The 23,733-nt window shown below is 45.7% G+C and overlaps 1 protein-coding gene across 1 annotated transcript; it reads right to left on the bottom strand.

Annotated features, from left to right (window-relative positions):
• Positions 1–2,536: 2,536 nt before the first annotated feature.
• On the bottom strand, positions 2,537–22,552 carry LOC134204905 (structural maintenance of chromosomes protein 1A). Its single transcript, XM_062679710.1, has 5 exons — positions 22,317–22,552; positions 22,015–22,247; positions 20,518–21,941; positions 3,961–4,703; positions 2,537–3,878 (listed from the first exon to the last, which is right to left on the bottom strand). The coding sequence occupies exons 1-5, from the start codon at positions 22,432–22,434 to the stop codon at positions 2,710–2,712; spliced, it is 3,687 nt and encodes a 1,228-aa protein (XP_062535694.1). The 5' UTR covers positions 22,435–22,552; the 3' UTR covers positions 2,537–2,709.
• Positions 22,553–23,733: the final 1,181 nt, after the last annotated feature.

The following is a 23,733-nucleotide window of genomic DNA, read 5'->3' as shown; positions in this document are numbered from 1 at the left end:
AACTTTTGATCTGCATGAGATATGGCCGCGTTTCCATGAAAAGTTGCACCCTGCAAAGCACAAAAAGTGCTCTGAACATCACATTGCTGAGAAATTTGAAACAAAAAAGTTAGAGCAAAAAAACTGTTTTTTTAAGGGTCACCCTAAGTAATTGCTCTAAATCATTCAATTTAAGAGCTAGAAAAATATTTTTTTGAGCAAAATTCTTGGAATCTGGCTGAACTACAACTTCACGGAACATTGTATACCCGTATCTCTGCAAATGAAAAAGTTTTATTTTTCATTTTTTTCGAATGTGGCCCACCTTAATTTTTAGGAAAACCTCAATAAGTCCCTTACTGTTAGGAGCAACTTTGTAGAACAAAGTTTTTTTCTATCTCTGCTATTTTAGGCTTGAAAAACTTATTACCACTTTGTCTCCTCCCTGGACCAATGTGCAATGGCAGATCGAATATCTCTCCAGCCATCTTCAAAAGAAGCTGCGCCTAGCTGCTCTTCCGTTGGGAGTGCCACTTCCAGCTACTGCGCGTAGTCTTGGGCTAGTCTACCGTCTTGTAGCCGCCCAATGTTTAGCCGTCGATTAGAACGTGTTCCATGTGGCCTTGTGGATATTCTTGCGGGGGAAGAAAGTGCTTCATTTCGCGGGAGGCTACAAAGTTTATGCATCGTTGGCCGTTGTTGTTCGATGACCGGTTTATACATTTCCTCTCTTCCTACCTGGACGTTCATGTCGCCGATGACGATTTTGACGTCCCGCAGTGGGCATCCATCATATGTCTGCTCCAGTTGTGCATAGAACGCTTCTTTCTCGTCGTCGGGTCCCCCTTCGTGTGGGCAGTGCACGTTGATGATGCTATAGTTGAAGAGACGGCCTTTTATCCTCAGCTTGCACATCCTTGCGTTGATTGGCTGCCACACAATCACGCGTTGGTGTATCTTCCCCAGCACTATAAAGCCGGTTCCCATCTTACCCCACGCGCACTCTTGCCCCACTCTACTCTACCACTTTCCTTCGAAAGGGCTCGAACCCATGACCCTCAGTACGCTAGATTGGTGCTTTTTTCCGAGCGATACGATAAAAGACAAAAAGCCTTTGGCTCAGTTGTTGATTAATCGGCCAAAATTGTGACTTTCTGAAATGAAGTGAGTGGTGAACGTGTTTCGTATCGGACGCGGGTCCAGGGGTTTAGTTCTGTTTTGTGCGGTCGGAAAGTAAATTAGTTCGTGATTGAACGTGTTTCGTATATGGAACGCGGATCCTGGCGTTAAGTTCTATTTTGTGAGGTCGGAGAGTAAATCAATTAGTTCGCGATTGAACGTGTTACGTATCGGACGCGGATCCGATCGAAAAGCAAATCAACTAGTTCGCGATTGAATGTGTTTCGTTTCGGACGCGGATTCGAGTGTTCAGTTTGCGATTGAACGTGTCTCTGAAGAAAGCGGTAACGCAGCGTCGCCATACCGATGCACACCTGCATTTTTTCAACGCCATGTGCACGTAGCGTAAAAAAAGTTACGTGGGAATCAGCCTTAGTTCGCGATTGAACGTGTTTCGTATGGAATAGGGATCCAGGCGTTAAGTTCTATTTTGTGCGGTCGGAGAGTTAATCAATTAGTTCGCGATTGAACGTGTTAAGTATCGGATGCGGATCCGAGTGTTTAGTTCTGTTTTGTGCGGTCGGAAAGCAAAACATTTATTTCGCGATTGAACGTGTTTTGTTTGGGACGCGGATCCTGGTAATTAGTTCTGTTTTGTGTGGTAGTAAAGAACCTTAAGTAGTGAGTGGTTGATTGTGTTTCATATCGGACGCGGATCCAGGTGTTTAGTTCTATTTGGACACCCCCTATTTATTCCGTGCAATACCGATTTATGAAATTCCGCTGGTCGAAGGGATTGGAGCAAAGTCTGATTGGTATGCACCAATAAGAAGATACGGTGTTTCAAGAGAGAATGAAGTTTTCGATGTCAGTGCAAACATGTTGTTAGTGTCTACTCACCTATGTTAATTCTGGCGAAATCCAATTCCATTTTTGTCGTATTTGAAGTCAAGAACGGAAAAAGATATTGAAGGTAAAAATCCTTTTAATTGCTGAAAATAGACAAGAGAAAACATCGATTATCAGTATTTTAAAGGTGATATTCTCACGACGGCCATTCAGAATAATTCGACGGGTGCAGATGAAAGGGAGACATCATCAAAGCGAGTGAAGTAGGTAGGGGGAATATTTTTACATTTTGAGAACTCGTCCATACCTACCCCTCTTAGAACCGAAGGGCAGGGAGTAATTAAAAATAAATGTTATCACCTGCAGGTTGCTTTCTCCTCCATGGCCAGTATAGTTTCCAACTACGCATTTTTTCTCTTCTTACAATATTCGCAAGGACAAGCCCAACTATTTTACAACTGAGCATAATATAAATTGATTTATTTTAAAATAATTTAAAATTTAGAATGCGCTTTAATTTCGACCTAATACCTACCTAAGAATTCTCTACTTAAGAACAGGCGATTCTCTCAAAATTGTTTTGACGATATTGTTATTGATATAATTATTATTATTGATAAATTTTATGGTTTTATAGATCATCAATCACTACTACAGTGCTAATTTGTCTGGATAATGTTTTCTTATAACAAATACTTTAATCAAAATCAGTGTCTTAGTATCCCTTTATAAAATGCAACTTTTCATGAATACGATCTTTTATTACGGATGCGGTGTAAATTGTTCCAGATCGTAAATCAAAGTTTGCGAAACGAGACACTCAGCCGGTTCCGGACAAATTCCAATTAGGATATCGGCATGACTGTAGAACTCTTCCTTCAGCGAAATCACCACCGTCTGCAGGTTGGTGCACTTCTCACGAATGTAGGAGGCCACCTTTCCAATGTTGGTATTATCCAGCGCAGCGTCGATTTCATCCAACACGAAAAAGGGAGCCGGTTGGAAGCTATGAATTGCGAACAACAACGCCAGGGCTGCGATAGTCTTCTCTCCACCGCTCAAGTTGCTCATCGGTTGGAATCGTTTACCCGGGGCGACACAATTATAGTTAATCCCGTCAAGATACGGCTCCTCCGGATTATCCGGGCCAAGATACGCCTGGGCTGCTTCATTGCGAGCGAGTTGCTTGTAAATACCATCAATTGCGTCGGAAATATGGTTGCAACAGTTTGTGAACAGAGTGCATCGCTCATTTTTGATTTTCTCGAAAGCAGCCTTTGCCTTCTTGGCCTTTTTCCGAGCTGCCTCAAATTCTTCATTTGTGGTTTGAATCTTCTCCGTTACGCGATCTAGTTTCTGCATTGCCTTGAGATTCGGTGTCTGAATTTTCTCCAAGGTATCCAACTTCGACTGCAGTTCTCTTGCCAACCCATCGCCTACCTTTTTCACCTGATCCGGTTCACTGGGATTCGTCAGATTCTTCGACAGGGAGCTGTAGTCGATCTCAATTTTTGCCTCGCGCTCATAAATCGTGCTGAGCGGAGTCGTCTCCGATTCGTTGCCTCCGGATTGTTCCACAATGTCATTCATCCTGCCGCGTTTCATCGGAATTTCGATGGCATCCATTTTGCACTGCATCAGCAAATTGTGCCGTTTATTTTTCATCGTTTCGATTTTGCTCTCGATACCGGAGATTTGCTGATGCACCGCTGCCAGCTCCTTGGCTTGCTGTTGGACGTCCCGTCGGGATTTGGCCATTTCTTCTTCCATGCTATCGACGGCAGTCTTCTTTGTGGCTTTGTCGACCTTCATCTTTTCGATGCGTTCTTTGTCCTTCTCGATTTCTTGACGCTGTCGGATTTCCGCTTGCTTAAACGTTTCCAAAGAATCCTCGTCGTCCTGAACCGCACGCTCCCAACGAGTAACATTCTCTGATGAAGGGAAATAGAAATATTGAAAAACGATTTAAATTATTTCATTGAGAAGAAAAAACGTTAAAGTTAAATGACTTACTGGATGTATCCTTCGATCGCTCAAACTCCAAGTTGTTGTTGATGCGATCGATTTGCTGCTCGAACTCGGCACGCTTCTTGGCTCTTTCCTGTTGCAGCACAAGCTCCCGTTCTTCGAACTGGCGTATATTGGCCACACCGAGGCGGGCACAGAATTCTGCGTACACATCGTCCTCGACGTTGTTCATGTTTTCCTTAATCTCCTGAATCTTCAGATCACGCTGCTGCATACGGCGTTCAATTTCGCTAATTTTCGGACCGATCTGGTCCAGTTCGAGCTGAAGTTGACTCAACTTCTTATCATACTCTTTGATGTTCTTCTTTGAAGCATCCAAATCGTTCTGACTGTATTTGAGGCGATTTTCCAATCCGCGGATCTGACTCTCGACCGTGGTCAATTCACCTTGACGACGTGTCTTCTTCATGACCTCCTTCAGCTCTTCCGTTATCTTTTCCTTCTGTGCCTTCAGCTGGGCCATGTGCTTTTCGTCCCAGCGTTTAGCCTTGCGGGCCAGATCATGGCTACCGCCGGAGATTATACCGGATTTCTGATAGAACGTACCATCCAGCGCCAATGCGTCGTACCGACTGCGATCGATTTCGTACGCCACCTTCATTGCGTCGTCCGGGGTTTCGCACACCAGGGCATTGTTTGTGGCGAACAGTACGGCCGGTTCGATTTGTGGAGGGCTGAATTTGAGTACATCGTAGATCAGCTTGACGTTACGTGGATCTTCGATGTTTCTGAAAATGTAAGGAGTATGGAAGCATAAGTCACATGAGCATAAGAAAAATGGAGACTATTATACGGTGTCAACATTAAACATTATTCAATTATTTCAAATAAAAGCCAATTACTATGAAATAGGTCGTTGGTTTCCAGTACATATAGACAATATGAAAAAGATTATGGCAGTATAATTCCCTCCCCTCGGACATGTTATCTTGATACAATGGGTGGGCTTACGCTTATGCACTGAGATGGCCACCAAGACATATCCTGTCGTGGTGGTATCACATGTTGACATATCTGGCATTGACGAACTGATTTTACGCATGTGCATGTGATCCAACGGATATCGTGTCTTGAAGCCTTGGATTATGGAGCAGAGGTCTTTTTCATCGGTGATAATGATTTGAGACCTCTTCTTTTCGGCAATACTTTTCTGATGCGTTCCCTGTGACGATACAATTCCATTTAACTCCACCACTTGTTTGTACCTTGACAGATACGTTGATTAAAGTTCAAGTTTATCGACACTCGTACTGACGTAATCTGAAAAAGTGACGTATACGCCATTTTCTAAAAATGATGTTAACGAGTACTAGGTACTACTCTGATGTGCTTCAGTAAAGGTGTGGGCCAAAGTCCTCTATGTCTGTATTAGTCGAAAAAATAACCAAAACATTGCCACCCACAGTGAGCGGGCGGAGTGAAACGTCACGTCTGTTATGAAAAATGTACTGAGTATGCCAGACGTGACGTCACATTCGGTTGCCATCGGCCATCTTCGGCAACCCAGCTGAGAGTTTCTCTCTCAAAAGAGCGAAAGTTCGTTGAACAATTACTACTTAAGCCTAGTAGGGAAAGCACCTGTCATGCGAACTGGGGTCGTGGGATCAAACCCCACCGAAGGGGCGGTTACCCTCCAATACCTTTTCCGAACTAAATCTATCACATGTTGTGAATGTTGTGAAAATGCGGTTACGTCACTTTTCCATATTACGGCAGCGTAGGGAATGACTGTTGGCTTCACTGAGTAGAAGTTTTATCAAAACTAGGAACGTGGTTTTGTGGTTTCGAATGGGCAGAAGACGGAATTATATTGAAAATAAGGAATTACTATTTAACACGTTCAGAGGAGCTTGCTGAAACTTCGAAAGTCGATGTTGAACGCCAAGCTGGAGAGGGCGGTCGGGACGACCAAGTCTAAACCCGTGAAATCCGTGGAGTCGAGGTCTACCCAGACTGAGGCCCAAGGATTCGCGGACTCGGGGAAGGTCGAATCGACCGAAGGCGTGCCAGCGAAGACGGTGGTACCAATGTCTACCCAGACTGAGGCTCAAGTATTTGCGGGTACGTCGGGTGTGACTGCTCCAACGGAGCAGACACAAAAACGGGGGAGACAGTCTCCAGGGGATGAGCTCCCTGGGGGCCGCTCCAAAACGCGGAGGGTTACTACCCCGAACAAGGGTAGTGGGGCTGGAAAGCTGACCCCCGGCCAGGTACCTCCAAAACCGGGGGAGGAAGGACCTGGAAAGGGTAAGGGGTTACGGCAGGCTGAGAGCTCTCAGCCGCACCAGACCAGGGAAATAGAGGGGGATGACGCCTCCTGGACCCTGGTCAAGAACAAGAGGAAACCGAAGACGTCAAGGGCCGAAAAGAAGGCCCAGGCGAATGAGGGTAGCAAGAAGTCTAGGGTAGGCGCCAATAGCTCCAGGGGCGATGCCCTAGTCATCAAGATGGACGAGGCTAGGTACTCGGACGTCTTGAAGGCGATGAGGAGTGACGTCAAGCTCGGTGAACTCGGCGCCGACGTACGTCGAATAAGACGTACCCGGATGGGCGAGATGATCCTCGAGCTGAAGCGAGGCGTCTCGCAAAAGGGCGCCGCTTACAAGAAGTTGGCGGAGGAAGTCCTAGGCGAGACAGTCAAGGTGAGGGCACTCACGACGGAGGTGAATCCAAGGGTTAAAGACCTGGACGAGATCACCGAAGTCGAAGAGCTCGTCACGGCACTGCGGCGACAGTGTGAAGTGGAGACGCCCACCGCAGCCGTTCGGCTACGGAAAGGTCCGGCAGGGACGCAGGTAGCATTGGTTCGGCTATCTGCAGCGGACGCCTCCAAGGTAGTCAAGTTAGGGAGCGTCAAGGTGGGATGGTCGGTATGCCCTGTGGGCATATACGAGCAACCCGAAGTTTGCTTCAAGTGCCTGGAACCGGGGCACAAGCAATGGGACTGCAAAGGCCCTGACAGAAGCAATCTCTGCCGACGCTGCGGATTGGAGGGACATAAGACACAATGCTGCACGAACCCTCCCAATTGTTTGATTTGTTCCAGCAAAGCTGTGAACAGCAAGCACCCCATGGGGGGTTCGATGTGCCCAGCGTTTAAGCGTGCTGCAAAATCACAGTGCAGGTAACGCAGCTGGCTTGCTCGGCCTCGCCCGAGTGTTTGGTGTGCGCAGGTTTAGAGGAAACGGCGGAACACGTGTTGTTCGTGTGCTCACGTTTTCGCGCAATGCGTGACCACATGCTTGCCACATGTGGTCTGGACACTACCCCGGACAACCTAGCTGGAGGATGTGTAAAGATGAAGTTGGCTGGAACGCCGTTTTATCGGCTATCGCCCAAATCCTCTAGGAGCTACACAGAAGGTGGCGCGTGGACTCAAGGATGGCTAGTTCAGGCGCAAATAAGAGGTGGTCCAAGGGATCGGAGTCGGCTTCATGGGTCATACCGGTGGTCATGCTCTGTGGTCGAACTCGATCCTTTTATCGAACAAGTGGCCGCGCGAAGAACAACATGGTATCGTCGCTTTCGCGGCGTCGGTCAACCGGGCGGGTTCCGAGCCCGAGGACGGAAAGGGGTCCTCGTCAAGGCTGGGGCAGGCGTAGGCCTCGCGTCGGCAAGTCCCTCTGTGTGCTGGCGAATAGGCCCTATCGCAGAAAGGTCAATTTGGGGTGCACGCGGCATCATCATTTTTGATACCAGTCGTGCAGAGGGAAGCAGGCGCGAAGTCGACCCTTCCCACCTTCCGAGAACATAGGGCGTGGTAAGGCCATCTGGAGAGCCGGCAACGCGCTGGCACGATACCATGGTGTTCTTCTAAAAAAGCGAGTTACGATGTTCGGTGCTGCAAGGACACGCAGCTAACCTCGAGGGTGCGTTGTGCACTGGCCCCCTTTGAAGCATTACTTTCTGGTTGTACCGAAGGGACTATGGGCTTGGCGGCAATGGAAACGGTTTAGCGGGTCGGGGATGTAGTCCTGCCTCCCTCGGTGATCCCTAACCCCGCACTTCCTGGTCAACCCAGGATGTCTGTTGAGCAGATTCCCCCTCCATTGTTTAGGAAGAAAAAAAAAACAACTCGGGTTGTAAACAAAATTTATTTATCGCTGCTGCATTTTTCCGTACCAATTGCATCACTATTACAAACAAGCGATACAGTCATTAATTTTCAAAACATTGTGATGGAGTCTTGAGCCTTAATGTATTTTCATATTTTAATCGGCTCCAAACGCTCTTTTTCGCCAAAATATCAGAAACATGACCGCTTCGCAGACCCCTGGTTAACATACTGTGAAATCGTTTTCATTCACTCCCGGAGGGCGTGAACATAAGCTCAAAATCTACCTGCCGTAGTATGACGACATACAAATACCCGTGCTGCGATCAAGGCGAGGACTAAGATGCCAGTGTCCTGTGCGATAAGTGCCGTGAATGGTACCATTTCGAATGTGTGGGCGTCGACGACAGTGCGGCGGAAGTCGTCTGGTACTGTGGAACCTGCCTAGGCGAGGATCGTTCCATCCGTGCTTCGTTTGGTGCCCCCAGCAAGACCGCCAGTTCTCCAATGGCATTCGCACATCGCAGTCGAACAGAGGGTAATGGGCTAGCGATCGGTAAGTCAAGCGAGACGAGATCGTCAAGAAGACAGATTACTAGGGAACTAGCGCAGGAAGACGACACTGAAAGTGATGAAGATAGTGATAATATCAACCAAGTAGAAGAACAGGGACAGTCTAGAATAAGCGAGAAGCACGTAACCAATGAAGAAGAAGAAGGAGATTATAATAAAGATAGCAATAAGGGATTGTTACGTGCATTAACAGAGACACTCGATCGGTATCGTAATACGGTAATACTGTCAAGCGCTCCGAGTCGGTTCCGGTGAAAGAACCCAGTCGCGGTCGGGAAAAAGTGAAGAAAAGTGCAAGGGCGGAGTCGACAAAAACTCGAGCTTTGAGAGAACTACGAAAACTGGAAGAATGGAATCGACTGAAGAGAACCAGCGCAAAATCCTGGAATTGGAGCGGAGGAGAATTGCCCGTAAGAAGAAGGTGATCGAGAAAAGGTCGGAATTGAGGAAGATTATCGAGGTAGAAGAGAAGGTCGGCGATTTCGTTTTGAACGAGGAGGATTTCCCAGATTTGGATGCTGCGGAAGCTGGAGTGGAGATGTGGCGACCGGAAGAGAAACTTCCGGGGAATGTACGGCCGTTCGAGGAACGGGCCAATACAAGACCACCAAAGTTATTAGATACGGTCCGAAATCGACTTCTTCTTCCGGAGAATGTACCATCAATAATTGAGAAGCTGAAAAAACGATTCCGAAACCCAGAAGTGCTTTCAACAAGGTCCTTAGAGTCCTTGGAAACCTTTAACGACTTCATGGAATGTTTGGTTGAAAAGGCGTTGGAAGCAACATTTGAGAAGGCGGAATTGAGCGAGGGTTCCAGAAAGCAGGAGAAATCAAGAACAAAGTCTTTCGTAAACTCCACGAACGCAAAAAACCCAGTCAACTCGTTGAGAAAAAGTCGCAGAACGTGCATGCCCGAAATATGAACTGCTGCGTTTGTCAGAAAGCAGGGCATTTCGGAAGCAATCACCAGGAGCTGCTGAGACAGACTGTTGGGGAACGGTGGCAGACAGTGAAAAGGCTGAACCTATGTCCGCTGTGCCTGTACGACCACGGAGATCGCTCATGTCGAATAAGGATGCAGTGCAAGGTAGATGGATGCCAAGAAAAGCATAACGCTCTTCTCCATGGACGTTCTGGAGGATTATCGCGAGTACAAGCGCAGTGCAACAGTCATCTCCGGTCTGAGCGAGCAGTACTGTTTAGAATAGTTCCAGTAACGTTGTATAACGGCAAGAAAAGGGTCAGTGCGATTGCATTTATTGGCGAAGGGTCGTCAATTACCACAACGAGCTAGCGGAAGCTCTGGGCGCAGATGGTCCAGTAGAACCGTTGCAAATGAGCTGGACGAATGGTATACAACGTACGGAGCATCAGGCAAAGACAGTGTTATTGGAGATATCCGCTCGAAACTTGTTGAATCGGTACGAGTCGTTGGAGGCTCACACCGTGCATAGGTTAGATCTCCCTGCTCAGAAGTTGGATGCTAGGAAGCAAGTTCAGGAGTTTGCACACCTCGAGCACATTGATATCGATCCTTGCGAGAGAGCTGCTCCGAAGATCTTGTTAATAATCGATTATCTCCACTTCATCCCCCCGCTAGACTCCCGAGTAGGAAAGCCTGGAGAGCCAGTCGATGTTCTCTGCAAGCTTGGATGGACGGTGTATGGTCCACGTACAAACGTCGTAGGCAACGTACATTTCCTGGGACACCATCGATGCGCTTGTGAGGAATGCAGTCAGGCGGATAAAAGGCTGGACGACGCGATAAAACAGTATTATCAGCTCGAAGATGTCGGAGTATTGCCAATACGCCTTGAATCAAACAAGGATCGGTGAGCTCGTGAAATATTGGAGAAGGCAACCCGGAGGGTGGGCCAGAGATTCGAGACTGGACTGTTATGGAAAGAGGGCGAGATCCAATTTCCGGAAAGTTTCAACATGGCCATGAAGCGGATGCGAAGTATGAAAGGTCGAATGAATCGAAATCCGGGAGCACGTGAAGCCATGAAGAAGCAGCTTAATGACTACCTAGTCAAGAGTTTCGCACATCGCATCACTGAGGAGACTCCGAGGAATCAAAAGTGCTATTTGCCACTAAACTATGTGGTCAATCCGAAGACACCTGACAAGCTGGGTGCTGCGGATAGAGCCGCTTTTCTGCGATCAAGCGAGCAGAGGGATATTTTGAAATCACTCACATAAACAAAATTATTTTGCAGTTACTTGGCTGTCAAACATTTCCCGCTCTTCGAATTTCTCTTTCCACGTTGCATGAGGGCGCACAAATGCGCTAGACTCTACATGACTTTACGATTGTTTACATACATTCATGCTCCAATCAGCTGCTGAATCTCGTGAAATTTCGTAACGAGTGCTTTTTAGTTGCATTCCCACTAATTTTCCACTCGAAATATAATGTGAGAATATTTGTTACAAAGAATGCAAAACTCAAATAAAGTTTATTTTTATTTTTTCCCAAAATAATAACAATACTTCTCAATATTGGATCAGAAACGAACATAACCTCAATCATCAATGTTTGGCTCCGGCACAATAGAAAATTTTGGCTTCAGTTTGACAACCAAATCGATTCTATCCGCACCACCCAGCTGACAAGGTGCGCGACGAATCGCGTTCGGAGGTGACATAAGGGAAATGTTTCACCAGGCCCTAGTTCGGCCGGAGGATCGGCAGGCACAGCGGTCCTTTTCCCAGGTCGAAATGGGGAAGTGGAAATCTTCGTGATGGACATCGTGATTTTCGGATCCTGTTCGGCACAATTTGTGAAAAATCTGAACGCCCAAAAACACGCTGATGAGTTTCGAATGCATACGAAGGGGCACAACTTCACGTTTTCACCGATGCTGGAGATGCAGCGTATGGGTGCGTCGCCTACTTCAGATTCGACTACGGCGAAGTCATTCACTGCGATCAGTGATGAACTCTATGATATTATATTATGATATTATGAAAAATCACTTAAATAAAGATAAAAAAAAATCATTCACTGCGCATTCGTCAAGCGAAGGCGAAGGTGGTACCGTTGCAGTAATTGTCTACTCCGAGGAAGGAATTGGAAGCTGCAGTCCTGGGTGCGATTGGTCAATTCGATTTGCGAAAACCATTTTTTTTCCGGTGAAGAGAAGATTCCTGTGATGTGACTCCGATACGGTGGTTTCCTGGATAAAGTTCGACCAACGAAGGTACAAACCCTTTGTGGCCCACCGGATAGGAGAGATAGTCAGCATCACAAATTCAGAAGAGTGCCATTGGGTGGGAACGGTAATCCTGTCAACGACCTGACGAAGTGGGGCAAGGGAACGGAGCCCGAGCAGCACAAGTCAGACGAAAATAGTTGCAACAACTTGATTGTGACTGAATTCGGTCACATATGAGTTGCAGTAACCCATGAGGATTCTGTGTGCTGGTAGGGAGATCAAATCGGAGAGCCGATGGTACCGTGGACCTGATTTCCTATATCGAGGAACAGAAGAGTGGCCGAAGCAGGATCGTCTACGAGTTGAAGTAGCCGAAGAGCTCCGAGCGAGCGTGCTACTACACCATATTGTGTTGCCGAATAGTCTGATCGAGAGGATGTGCCATATCTCGCGTTGGCCAGTGATGGTACGAACGATTGCTACGATATTCCGTTTCGTGGCGAACTGCCGTCGCCGTGTACAGAAGAAGCCGATTGAAGCTTTATGGAGGAGTAGCAAAAGATCCGGAGTACGAGTGTTCCCGAGTGTTGAAGTGCCGTTACAACAGAAAGAATATCTTTTATGGAAATCGACGGAGAATCTTTTATGAAAAGCTGTGCAAGCGAACCAGTTCGCCGATGAAAAGAAGACCTCGTGGAGGAATAAGGAGCTGTCGATCTGACAAGCAATACCACTCGAGAGATCAAGTACGTTGTATCGTCTGGCACCGTTCCTGGATAAAGACGGAATTTTTCGCATGGAAGGTAGGACCGAAGCAGCAGAGTATGCACCGTTCAACGTCAGGTTCCCGATCTTTGTAACAAGGGACCATGTAGTGACGACGAGGTTGCTGGAGCACTACCATCGAGAATATGGCCAGAATATGGAATATGGCCGAGAATGGCACCCCTGCCAAGGCAGCGCTTAGCAGCGAAGATCGATCCGTTTGCCTACGTAGGTATCGACTACTTCGGGCCGCTGGAAGTACCCATTGGACGAAGGATGGAGAAAAGGTGGGTAGCACTTTTCACATGTATGACAACGCGTGCGGTACACCTGGAGGTGGCGTACAGCCTTACGACGGAGTCGTGGGAGCCAATCGAGACCTGATGAGAGAGCTGAATGCGGGTTGTGCAGACACATTTATCAGTGCGAAGACCAGGTGGACGTTCAATCCTCCCTCAGCACCACACATGGGCGGAGCTTGGGAGAGAATGGTACGCTCGGTGAAGGAGGCAATGAAGACCTTCATCGATGGCAGAAAGCTGACGGACGAAATATTGCACACCGTGCTGATTGAAGCGGAGAATCTGGTGAACTCTCGTCCCCTCACATACGTATCCACGAACGTGAAGGAGAACCAAGAAGCTTTGGCGCCGAATCACTTCTTGCGTTAGCGTCCGGTTGATGAGTGCTTGCCGCCTAGGAATAAGGAGGGGCTGTCTGATACGCTGCGGAGCAGCTATAAACGAGCGCAGTTCTTGGCGAATAGTTTTTGGGACCGTTGGCAGAAGGATTACCTGCCTACCTTAACCAGCAGGTCGAAATGGATGGTCGATCTACGTCCGGTTGCGGTTGGAGACCTAGTGGTCGTTGCTGATGGCGAAAAGCGGAACGTTTGGGAACGAGGCATGGTGAAGGAGGTGTTCACGGGAAGTGACGGCCGAATCCGCTCGGGGTCCGTGCAAACATCAAAGGGAAAAAAGGTCCGGCCAGTGGCGAAGTTGGCTATCTTGGAGCTGAATTGCGAGGAGTAAACCCCGTCCTGTACCCGAGACAACCAGCCACAGGGTTTACGGGTGGGGGGATGTTGCCGCCGGCCGCAAAGGTTTACCTAGGCGAACGCATTCGATAGACGGAGCAGCGAACGCGCTCCAATTTGTTGTGTTGTTGCTTTCGCATAACAGCAACACATCGCAGCGAGCGATACGATATGCGGGAGAGACCAACAGATTGTATGTTAATTGTGCACTGCAGAGGCAGATGGTGTTTCGTCCATCGTAATTTGTTCGTATTTTGAAAAGTTGAATATTGTAAAGTTAATAATTGTGTTATTTGTAGAGTTATTATTTGTCTTAAAGATTTCCTGTTTGCCGTTAATCGTCCGTCTCCCGCACAGTAGGTGTGTTCGTTCCACTACTATTGCTAACTGTGAGTATCAGTATGAACGTTTTTGATAATTTGTTCAATGTAATTAGCTAATTAGCCGCGAGCCCGGAGGTAGATGTTTGTCTGCTTGTAGCCGGAAGGAAACTAGATTGTAAGTTTGTTTGTCTGTAGTTTGTAACGTAATGCTAATTGTAATAATGTAAATATATTTTAGTTGAGTATCGTTTGGAACAATATACTGTGAAATCGTTTTCATTCACTCCCGGAGGGCGTGAACAAGCGGCTACCTTCTATCAAAGCTGTGGCATCCCCAACGAGCGCTGGGAATCGGCTTCATATTGCTGGGCAAGACGCGCCAACGCGTGATTGGGTGGCAACCAATCAACACAAGAATGTGCAAGCTGAGGATAAAATACTGTTTCTTCAACTATAGCATCATCAACGTGCACTGCCCACACGAAGGGAGACCCGACGACAAGAAAGAAGCGTTCTAACGGAGAACCAGATCGTAAATTTTTTTCCGACATCACGAACGTACGCACTTACCGCAGTGCGAATATTGAATCCGACCACTACCTCGTTGCAGTTCGGAGTCCGATAGATCGGGTGATGTGCGTAGTTCGAATTTCAGAGTCCCTTCGAAAAGCGCAGAGGGTTACGACAAGGTAATGGTCTTTTGTGTTTTTATTTTATTGAATGGTTTATTGAATGTTATCAAAACACTGATACGGACACTTAGAGATACAACTGCAGAGATTTGGTTCACCTTTCAAGCTGCGTATAATACAATTTCTGTTATGAGCATTTAAGGTGATTATACAATCAAGCCATGTGGTGAATTTAAAATTCACCACACGGTTTTGTACTCATATTACCAAAAGTTCAAATATATCGTAATAATTTTCGTACTTTGCTGAAATTAAAGTCGATTGTTTAGCATAAGTAAGCAAATGATCTACGGATGTTTCATCCCCATGAGCGTTGTGGTTCTCTCAATTCGTGCTCTTGAAAAATCACTAGAAAAAGCACGTGGTTTCCAAGATGGCCGATTTGTGGCTTTGTTGTATAACCACCTTAAATTTACGATTGTAATTGAACAAATTAGGGAAAAAGTTTTCTAAAAAAAACCCTAGATCTGATGGTTAACTTAATCTAATATCACAGTGTCTGAGCATGGAGGGATTCGATGAGAGGATTTGCTGATATCTGACAGGAGTTCCAAAAACTCCGTGCTGTTTTGTTGATGAACTCTTCGATAGTTACTACTCCAGTGACACGGTGTAGTTCTTCAGTTGGGTAGAATGGATCAAAGTTGTATATCATTTTTAACAACTTATTTTGTTTCACCTGAAGGCGTTTCCGATGGGACTTTGCACAGTCACTTTATACAGGTGAGCCATAAACCAACATTTGAAAATAAGTATTTTGTTTTTTGAGCTCAGCTTGGAACGACGATTGATGAGCGAGAACAGAGAGCGAGTTGCTTTATCCAGTTTTTTGGTAGCATAATCAATGTGTTTGCTGAAGGTGAGTTTGGAATCGTATATAATTCCTAGGTAATTAGCTTCATTCGTCCAGGGTGATGATAGGCCATTTGTAGATACGGTGGTACTCGGAAGATTCCGCGCTGCTCTTTTTTTGGTAAAAAAGATAGTCTGGGTTTTGGTGACATTGATCTTAATCCTCCACTTGCGTTGAAAATCCTCAAGGCTGTTTTGTGCATTCTGTAGTTTGGTCACGATTATTTCGGGATCTTTATCCGAAGCAAGGTATGCTGTGTCATCTGCGAAAATGCATACACTACTCCGTCTACTTTTAAAACATCAGCTGTGAATATATTGTACAAGGTAGGACTCAAGACGGAACCTTGTGGAACACCGAATGGAATCCGGTGTGTAGTAGATAGTGAGCCACTGACCGCAACTGCGAATGTTCTGGAGGACAAGAACGAATGGACTATTTTTACGATATATAGTGGACAATTAGATTGATGCAGTTTGTACACAACTGCCTGCTGCCAGACTGAATCGTAGGCTTTCTCCACATCCAAAAGCACCATTCCGGTTGACCTTTGTTGGATTTCTTTTTTGATTCGGACTAGTTGATGAGCAGTAGAGTGTCCTTTTCTGAATCCGAATTGTTCGTGTGGAACAATAACATCGGTTTCCAAATGACGGTTCAATCTGGATAAGACCACCCTTTCCAAGATTTTGCTGGGACCACTCAATAAGCTGATTGGGCGATAGTTTCCAGGTGAAGTGATGTCTTTGTTTGCTTTTGGAATCGCAATAACCGATGCATGTTTCCATTTCACTGGAAAGTAGCATAGCTTGAGACACGCGTTAAGGATCATTGTTAATAGAATAAGTCCTTTTCTAGGAAGGTGTTTTAGTAGTACGTTCCTGATTCTATCGAGACCGGGAGCTTTTTTTGTTTTAATGGCACTGATTATGGATTTCACTTCTTTTGGTCTAACAAGCACATTAGGTTCAATAACGCTGTCGCTGTCAGATATTCTTGCAATTGTTCCATTCACTTCTGCTGTCGTCGCGGAATCACCATTCAGTGGATTGTTGTGTGCTGCGGCGAAGGTAGCAGCTAATGCTTCAGCTTTCTGTGCAGGTGTTACTAGCAGGCTGCCATCAACTTTCAAGGGAGGGCTGTGCTTCACGTTATTGCGGAGATTTTTGCTCAGCTTCCAGAATTTTTGGCAACCGTTGTCCAACGTTCGCAGCATGTCACCAAAATTCTTGAATCGATTCTCCGCGCATTTAGTACGAATAGTGTTGTTGAGCTGAGACACAATTGACCCTAGCAACGGGTCTCGAGTGCGTAAGTACTGACGTCGTCTTACGTTTCTCAGTCGGATCAGCAGCTTAATTGATTCGGGAAGAACAGTTTTCCGAGGAACGATTGTTTTTTCCGGTACGCTTGCGTCTTCAGCACGGAGGATGATATTTTCAAACAGATTGATGGCTTCGCCTATTTTGTCGTGGGTATCTAGGTTGTTGATAAGCTGAGAATTCAGGTCGATATTCTCGTTGATCGTCCTGGAGAAAAGACTCCAATTTGCTTGGTTGTAGCACCGAGAACTGCGACCTGGAGGCACCATTGGAGTGTCGATGGTTATGTTGAAGGTAACTGGAAGATGATCCGACGACAGTTCAGTATGAACAATCGGGACTGACATTTGGATTAGATTGTTCGACAGGGTGAGATCTAGTGTTGATGACCTTCCTCTCCCTGGTGGGTGGCGTGTTGAAGACTCTGGATAGTTGATATAGAAATCCGATGACATGTACTCCTGGAAGAGAATTCTACCCGCTTTATTTGCACTGGCACAATTCCACATCATGTGCCGAGCGTTGAAATCTCCAACAATGAAGAACGGCACATCCCAAGATGTTAACATTCGTATGTCGCGCCTAAACTGGTGTAGGTGCTGCATTTTATTCGATCCGGGATAGTAGGCTGCCACAATGTTCAGTGACGACACGGCGGTCTTGATTTTGATTCCTATGGCCTCAATAGTCGTAATCGAGAGATCCAGTTGACTGTAGGAGAGTTCTCTTTTAATAAGGATAGCTACTCCTCCACCACGGTCTGCATTCGTGCTTAGGCGATCCATGCGAATTGCCGTGTAGCTTGGGTGGTACATGGAGTTTCTACTACGTAACCAAGTTTCGGTTACTACTGCAACGTCGATATCGTGAGATTCAACGAAATGGAAAAATTCTGTAATTTTGTTATTCAGGGAACGACTGTTCCAATTCAGGACTTTGATGGTATTATGATTAGACATTGTAGATGTGTTTCAGTGCGAGTTCGGAGAGAACTGAAAATTGTGCTGCTTTCGTTTGGCAATTTGACAGCCTTGTAAAGAGCTCACGTGCGAGCATCACAAACTCCTCCACAGAGAAAAGATCATGCTCCACATGTTTCTTCCCTGTTACCGTGAGTTGACTATTAGCAGTCACACTTGCGTAGGAGTGGATACGTGAAACGGTTTCACTAGGCAATTGTAGCACATTGTGTTGCTGGGGCGGCAACCTATCATTTTGGGATTGTACAATTCTGGTCTTTCGGCCCACAGTGGTTCGATTTTTCCCCTCCTCAAGCTTCTTCAGATACAGCAAGCGAGTTGGACACCCTTTGAAGTTGGCGGTGTGATTTTGACTACAGTTTGCACATTTAATTTTGTCTTTCGTCACTGATTCATCCTCTGCTTTTGCAGGGATTTGGCATTCTTTCGTTAGGTGGAGCTCTCCACACTTGACACATTTCGCTTGCAGGTTGCAGTTTCGCATACCATGTCCATATTTTTGACATCTGAAGCACTGTACAGCGTCGATCTTCTTCCGAGTGTAAAAACGCCAGTACACGATCACATTGAATAATGATTTCGTTTTCTGGAGCGTTTGGAGCTTTACAGACCCTTTTGGAAGTTGTAGCAAGTAGGCAGCGATATCGCCAGTACTCGACGCAGAGAGCAGCTTGACGTCAGATGGGACAATGTTGTTAACCCGCAGTTCGGCAATTAGTTCTTCGATGTCATATCTCGGGAGACCAGAAAGAACGAATTTGTCGGGTAGTTCGTCACTCATTCCGTGGGTGTAAAATTGTACGTTGCTGGAGCGTAACTGTTCCACAGCTGCCACAAAGTGGGGTTTCGTTTTGATGGTGATTTGTGTGCTACCTTTTCCAATTCGGAGAAGGTAATCTTCTTGACTAATGTTTGCTGCGACCAACAGTTGATTCAGCTCTGTAACCGTTTTATCGTAAACGAATATCGGTGGGCAACGTATTTTCCTAGAACTAGCACTGTGATTTATGGTGCCACGAACGGATGACACATCATCGTTTGCAGCTGTGTCCATGTTGTCCAAAGACTCAGACAACGATTGAAACGAGTTACTGGTCGGTACATTAAACACCGGTTGGTGGGTAGAAGATGATGGGTTGCATGTAGGTGGCACGGGTTGCGATTGTATCAACCCCAGGTCGATATTTCCGGAGTTAGTTCGGGTACGATGTGAGTCTTCAGGAACCACTAACGAGTTTCCTAACATTGTGTCGATTTGTTGTGGTGATGAGGTTATGCGCAATTTGTTTTTCTCATAATTCTTGCGAATAACAATATTAACTTTTCCCACCGGCCCAGCATCCTCACCAATGCCGGTCGCGGGCTTACCGCGGGAAGATTTCCCCAGGATGACCAATAACGGGGCCAAGGAATAGAATATAAATGAATAACAAAGCGCGCTACTACAAGAGAGATGTTTATAGTATGGGCTTTGACAGCTAACTGTATTTTGTGTTTGCTATTCAACAACGCTTTGGAGGGAGTAATACGAAGGGCAGGGATTGACACGAGTGGCACGATTTTCACGAAGTCTGTCCAGTTATTTGGTTTCACCGACGACATTGATATTATGGCACGTAACTTTGAGAGCATGGACGAAGCCTACATCAGACTGAAAAGGGAAGACAAGCGGATTGGACTAGTCATCAACTGTTGAGCCCCTCGTGCTGCAACACCATCATTGATGTAGAGACAACATTATCGACGAACAGATGTCTAAAACGTAATAGAGAATAGAACTGTCTATTTTGTTATTTGTTCTGCGATCCGAATTCTTATTTCTACTGTGAACACTCCAACATCAACATGTCGAAGACAAAGTACATGATAGGAAGAGGCTCAATAGAGGACAACGCAAGCCACCCACCACGAGTTTGTATTGGTGGTGACGAAATCAAGGTGATTGAAGAATTGTTGTACTTGGGCTCACTGGTGACCTCCGATAACGACACCAGCAGAGAAATTCGGAGACGCATCATGGCAGGAAATCGTACGCATTTTGAACTCCGTAAAACGCTCCGATCGAATAGTAGAGTTCGCCGCCGTACCAAACTGACTATCTACAAAAACCCTTATTAGACCGCTAGTCCTCTACGGATACGAGACCTGGACGATGCTCGTGGAGGACCAACGCGCACTGGGAGTTTTCGAAAAGAAAGTGCTACGTACCATCTATGGCGGGGTGCAGATAGCGGACGGTACGTGGAGGAGGCGAATGAACCACGAGTTGCATCAGCTGTTGGGAGAACCACCCATCGTCCACACCGTAAAAATCGGACGAATCCCTGGGCATAAAGTATCATCGTGTTAGCCTCATGATAAACGAATGCAAAAATGGTAACTTGGCTTAGAAACCTCGCTGTTAATAACTGTGGAAGTGCTTAATGAACACTAAGCTGCGAGGCGGCTCTGTCCCAGTGTGATGATGTAATGCCAATAAGAAGTAGGTCCTTGACAACGATCCGACGAGAACAATAAGGCACAGTGAGCAGATGGATCGATCAGGTGAAGGACGATTTGCAGACCCTCCGCAGACTGCGTGGTTGGCGACGTGCAGCCATGGACCGAGGTGAATGGAGATATGCACTGCACAGGCAACTCCACCCATCTGATAATAAATAAATTGATAAATGCTATAAAATAAGCAATTGAATTTTTTTAAATATTGCACATTGTGACCTAACAGTTCCAATAACAGTCGACATTCAACAAACAAACAAACATTGAAACAAACAAAAATCTTACCTTAGACGTTCCTTGAGCGGCTTCTTCTGCAAGTAATCCAGCGGGAGGAATGTCTCCACGTCCAGCATCTTCTCCTTCAGGATCTGAATGCACCGACGAGCTGTCTTCTCCGTGTCGACTATGATTGCTTCCATGTACTTGCCAAGCACCTTCGTAACGGCCACATTGTACCGTTTGTGCGTCGGCTGGCACATATTGATCATACGATCGTACACGCCCGGGACCTCCTGTTTGAACAGCTCCACCACTTCCTGTTTCTTCTTACGGCGGGCGTCCTCATGTTTGTCGATCTTGGCATCGCCCAACTGCTCCCGAACGTCATCCAGTTCCGCTTGCAACTCCAAAATGCGTTCCTTCGACGATCCAACGTCCTGGCTGAGTTCCTGCTTCAAACGGTTTTGCTCTTCCAATGCCTGCTTGCTTGCTTTTATGTGATCAATCAACTTCTCCTGCCGTTTGGTAGCTTCGTTCATTTCCGATTCATACTTTTTGTAGTTCTCTTCTATCTGTGCTTTCTTATTTGTTTCACTATCCAGCAAATCCTGGTCGGATTTTTGCTCCCGATTGACCGAATCCAACTTAATCAAATATTTGCCCGATGTGGCATCTGCTTTCTGCTTCAATCGATCATACTCCTGGACCAAGTTTTGTTCCAAATGAACATTGCTCCCACGTTTTTTCGACTCGCCTGCTATTTCGTCTTCAAATGATTTCACCTTGGATTCGATGCCATTCAACTCATCTTCCAATTTACGAATATCGGCTTGATGTGCTTCGTCGGCTTTTCGAGCCTGCTCTAAAGTTTTCATTGCGCTGTCGAGTTTTTTCTTAGTGTGAGCCACCTTTTCCTTAGCTTTGATAAACATTGGGTGCTTTTTGCTCATTTCGCTTTCCACCTCACGAATTTCTTGCTCTATTTTAGCCAGATCTCGGCCAGTCTTTCCTGCCTCTTTTTTCTTGTCCTTTAGAACATCATCTGCTTCTTCTTTTTTCTTCTCAATCAGCGCCAAATCCTGCTGCTTGCTTTCCAAATCTTCGTGCAGCCGTTTGTTTTCTTTTTCATTGTGATAAAGCCTGTAGAGCTGATACTGAACTTGCTTCTCCGCATATTCGTCCTTCAGGCGCGCGTAACGGTCGGCTTCTTGTTTCTCCAGCTTGGCCTCCTTCCTCTCGGCCGCAATACCCTTCTTCTTCTGATACGTGAACTGCGTTTCCTCTTCAGCCATCTGCATCTCGTGCTTCAGCTTGTTATATTCCTCCTTCAACAATCCGGATCCGCTGATCTCCTCGAAGAGCGCTGTGCGCTCTTTAGCGTTCTTCATAGCGATACTTTCTACCGCACCTTGGAAGACTAGGAAATTCTTCGCTTTCACATTGATTCCTATGTGTTCCAGTTCCTGAAGGTAGACGTTTGTTGTAACAACCTGTACAATAAAGTTAAATCATTAGAAACATCATTTTAATTGCTACTGCCGAATTAGGAATTATTTCACGCACACTTCCATTGATCCGGTACTCGGAAGATGACCCAATCACCGACCGCTGGAAGCTTTTATTCGTCTGGTTTCCTTCTTGATCGGTGATAACAAACTTTGCCATCACCGAGGCCCGATTGGCAACGGGGCGCCCAATCGATGCACCATGGATCAGTTCGTTCAGCTTGCGCACACGCAGGCTGGTGGTTTTTTCACCCATCACAAAGCTGATGGCATCCATAAAATTCGATTTTCCTGAGATAAAAACATTTTTTTTTTATTTTGACTGCGAAACTGGGAATAAAATCAACACAACACACTTACCCGACCCATTTGGACCGATGACGGCGGAGAACTTTTTCAGCGGCCCTATCGTCACCTTACCCCGGTAGGACTTGAAATTGTCCACCTCTATGAACAGTAGGAAGGCGGAGTCCATCATTGTGGCATATTTTTTCAACTTTTAAAAAGGATTTTCACTTGTAAAACTTGAAATCAAATATTTTTACGATGCAATGCGAATAATGGCGTCACTTTACTTTTTTTTTGTTTGTGACATTTCATATACACACTAATCGCGATTTTTGCTTTTTGTGAATAACATCAAAACACGGAAAAAATCGGTAAATTTAATTTTTTTTTTTATACAATAACAATATTTTGAAGCGAGAAGAGCTGGGTACCGGATACCCAGATTTTTTCGCTTGCACTGTTACCCAGATTTGAGTTTAGGTACCCGAACCCAATATAGAGTAACCACGGTTTTGCTGAATTTGGGTCACTTTGACATAATTTTGGGTAGCTCCAGGTTAGCGTGTACCCAAAATTATGTCAAAGTGACCCAAATTCAGCAAAACCGTGGTTACTTTATATTGGGTTCGGGTACCTAAACTCAAATCTGGGTAACAGTGCAAGCGAAAAAATCTGGGTATCCGGTACCCAGCTCTTCTCGCTTCAAAATATTGTTATTGTATAAAAAATGTTAAAAAATTCAGTTTCCCCCAACGTATATCATTTGCCGGCTGTGCCGACAATGCTCCGCCTTGATAAATTTAACCATTCTTACCTTATTTTTGCTGCATACAACGAAAAATTTCAACATTTTCTCCGGAATGCAACGTCGGCGCCATGTTGCTGTATCAGAAAATGTTTAAGTCCCCATTTACCCAGATTACGGGTTCGTCTGACTCAGATCCATTTTGTTGACATACCCAGATTTTGACAACCGCTAATATCGAAAAAATCCGGGTAAAATCGACCCGGCCACTGGGTTGTTTCAGATTAGCGTGTAATCTCTTGAAAGACAAGCCAACCCATACACTGTGCCAGCAAAGTACTCTTTAACGGGTAAAAAAGTACCCATTATGAAGTTAAATAGTTCAACTCATTAAAAGAGTAAACAGTGTTTACTCATTAATGGGTAAACCACTCTAACGTCAAGTCAAAGAGTGTTTTTTACCCATTATCTGAAAAAAATTCGCCCGGAAAATGGGTAAAAAACATGCTTTATTATTTTGGTAATGCATTCCCGAAAATTTGAAAACAAATATCATCAAGTTATTAAACGATAGACATGTTGAGCATGAATATAATCGATCATGATATTAGTATTTATTCAATTATGAACGTGTATTTACATAATGTTTAAAATGAAAAGTTGTTTTTTCGCCGGTGACTCGAAACTTTTCCATTTCCAGATTCCGTCGAAAGAAATCACTGGTTCTCATAAACTTGATCATGA

This window comes from Armigeres subalbatus, chromosome 1 (assembly GCF_024139115.2).
Source record: "Armigeres subalbatus isolate Guangzhou_Male chromosome 1, GZ_Asu_2, whole genome shotgun sequence".
Taxonomy (NCBI): Eukaryota; Metazoa; Arthropoda; class Insecta; order Diptera; family Culicidae; genus Armigeres; species Armigeres subalbatus.
This window is presented reverse-complemented; position numbering and strand designations above follow the sequence as displayed.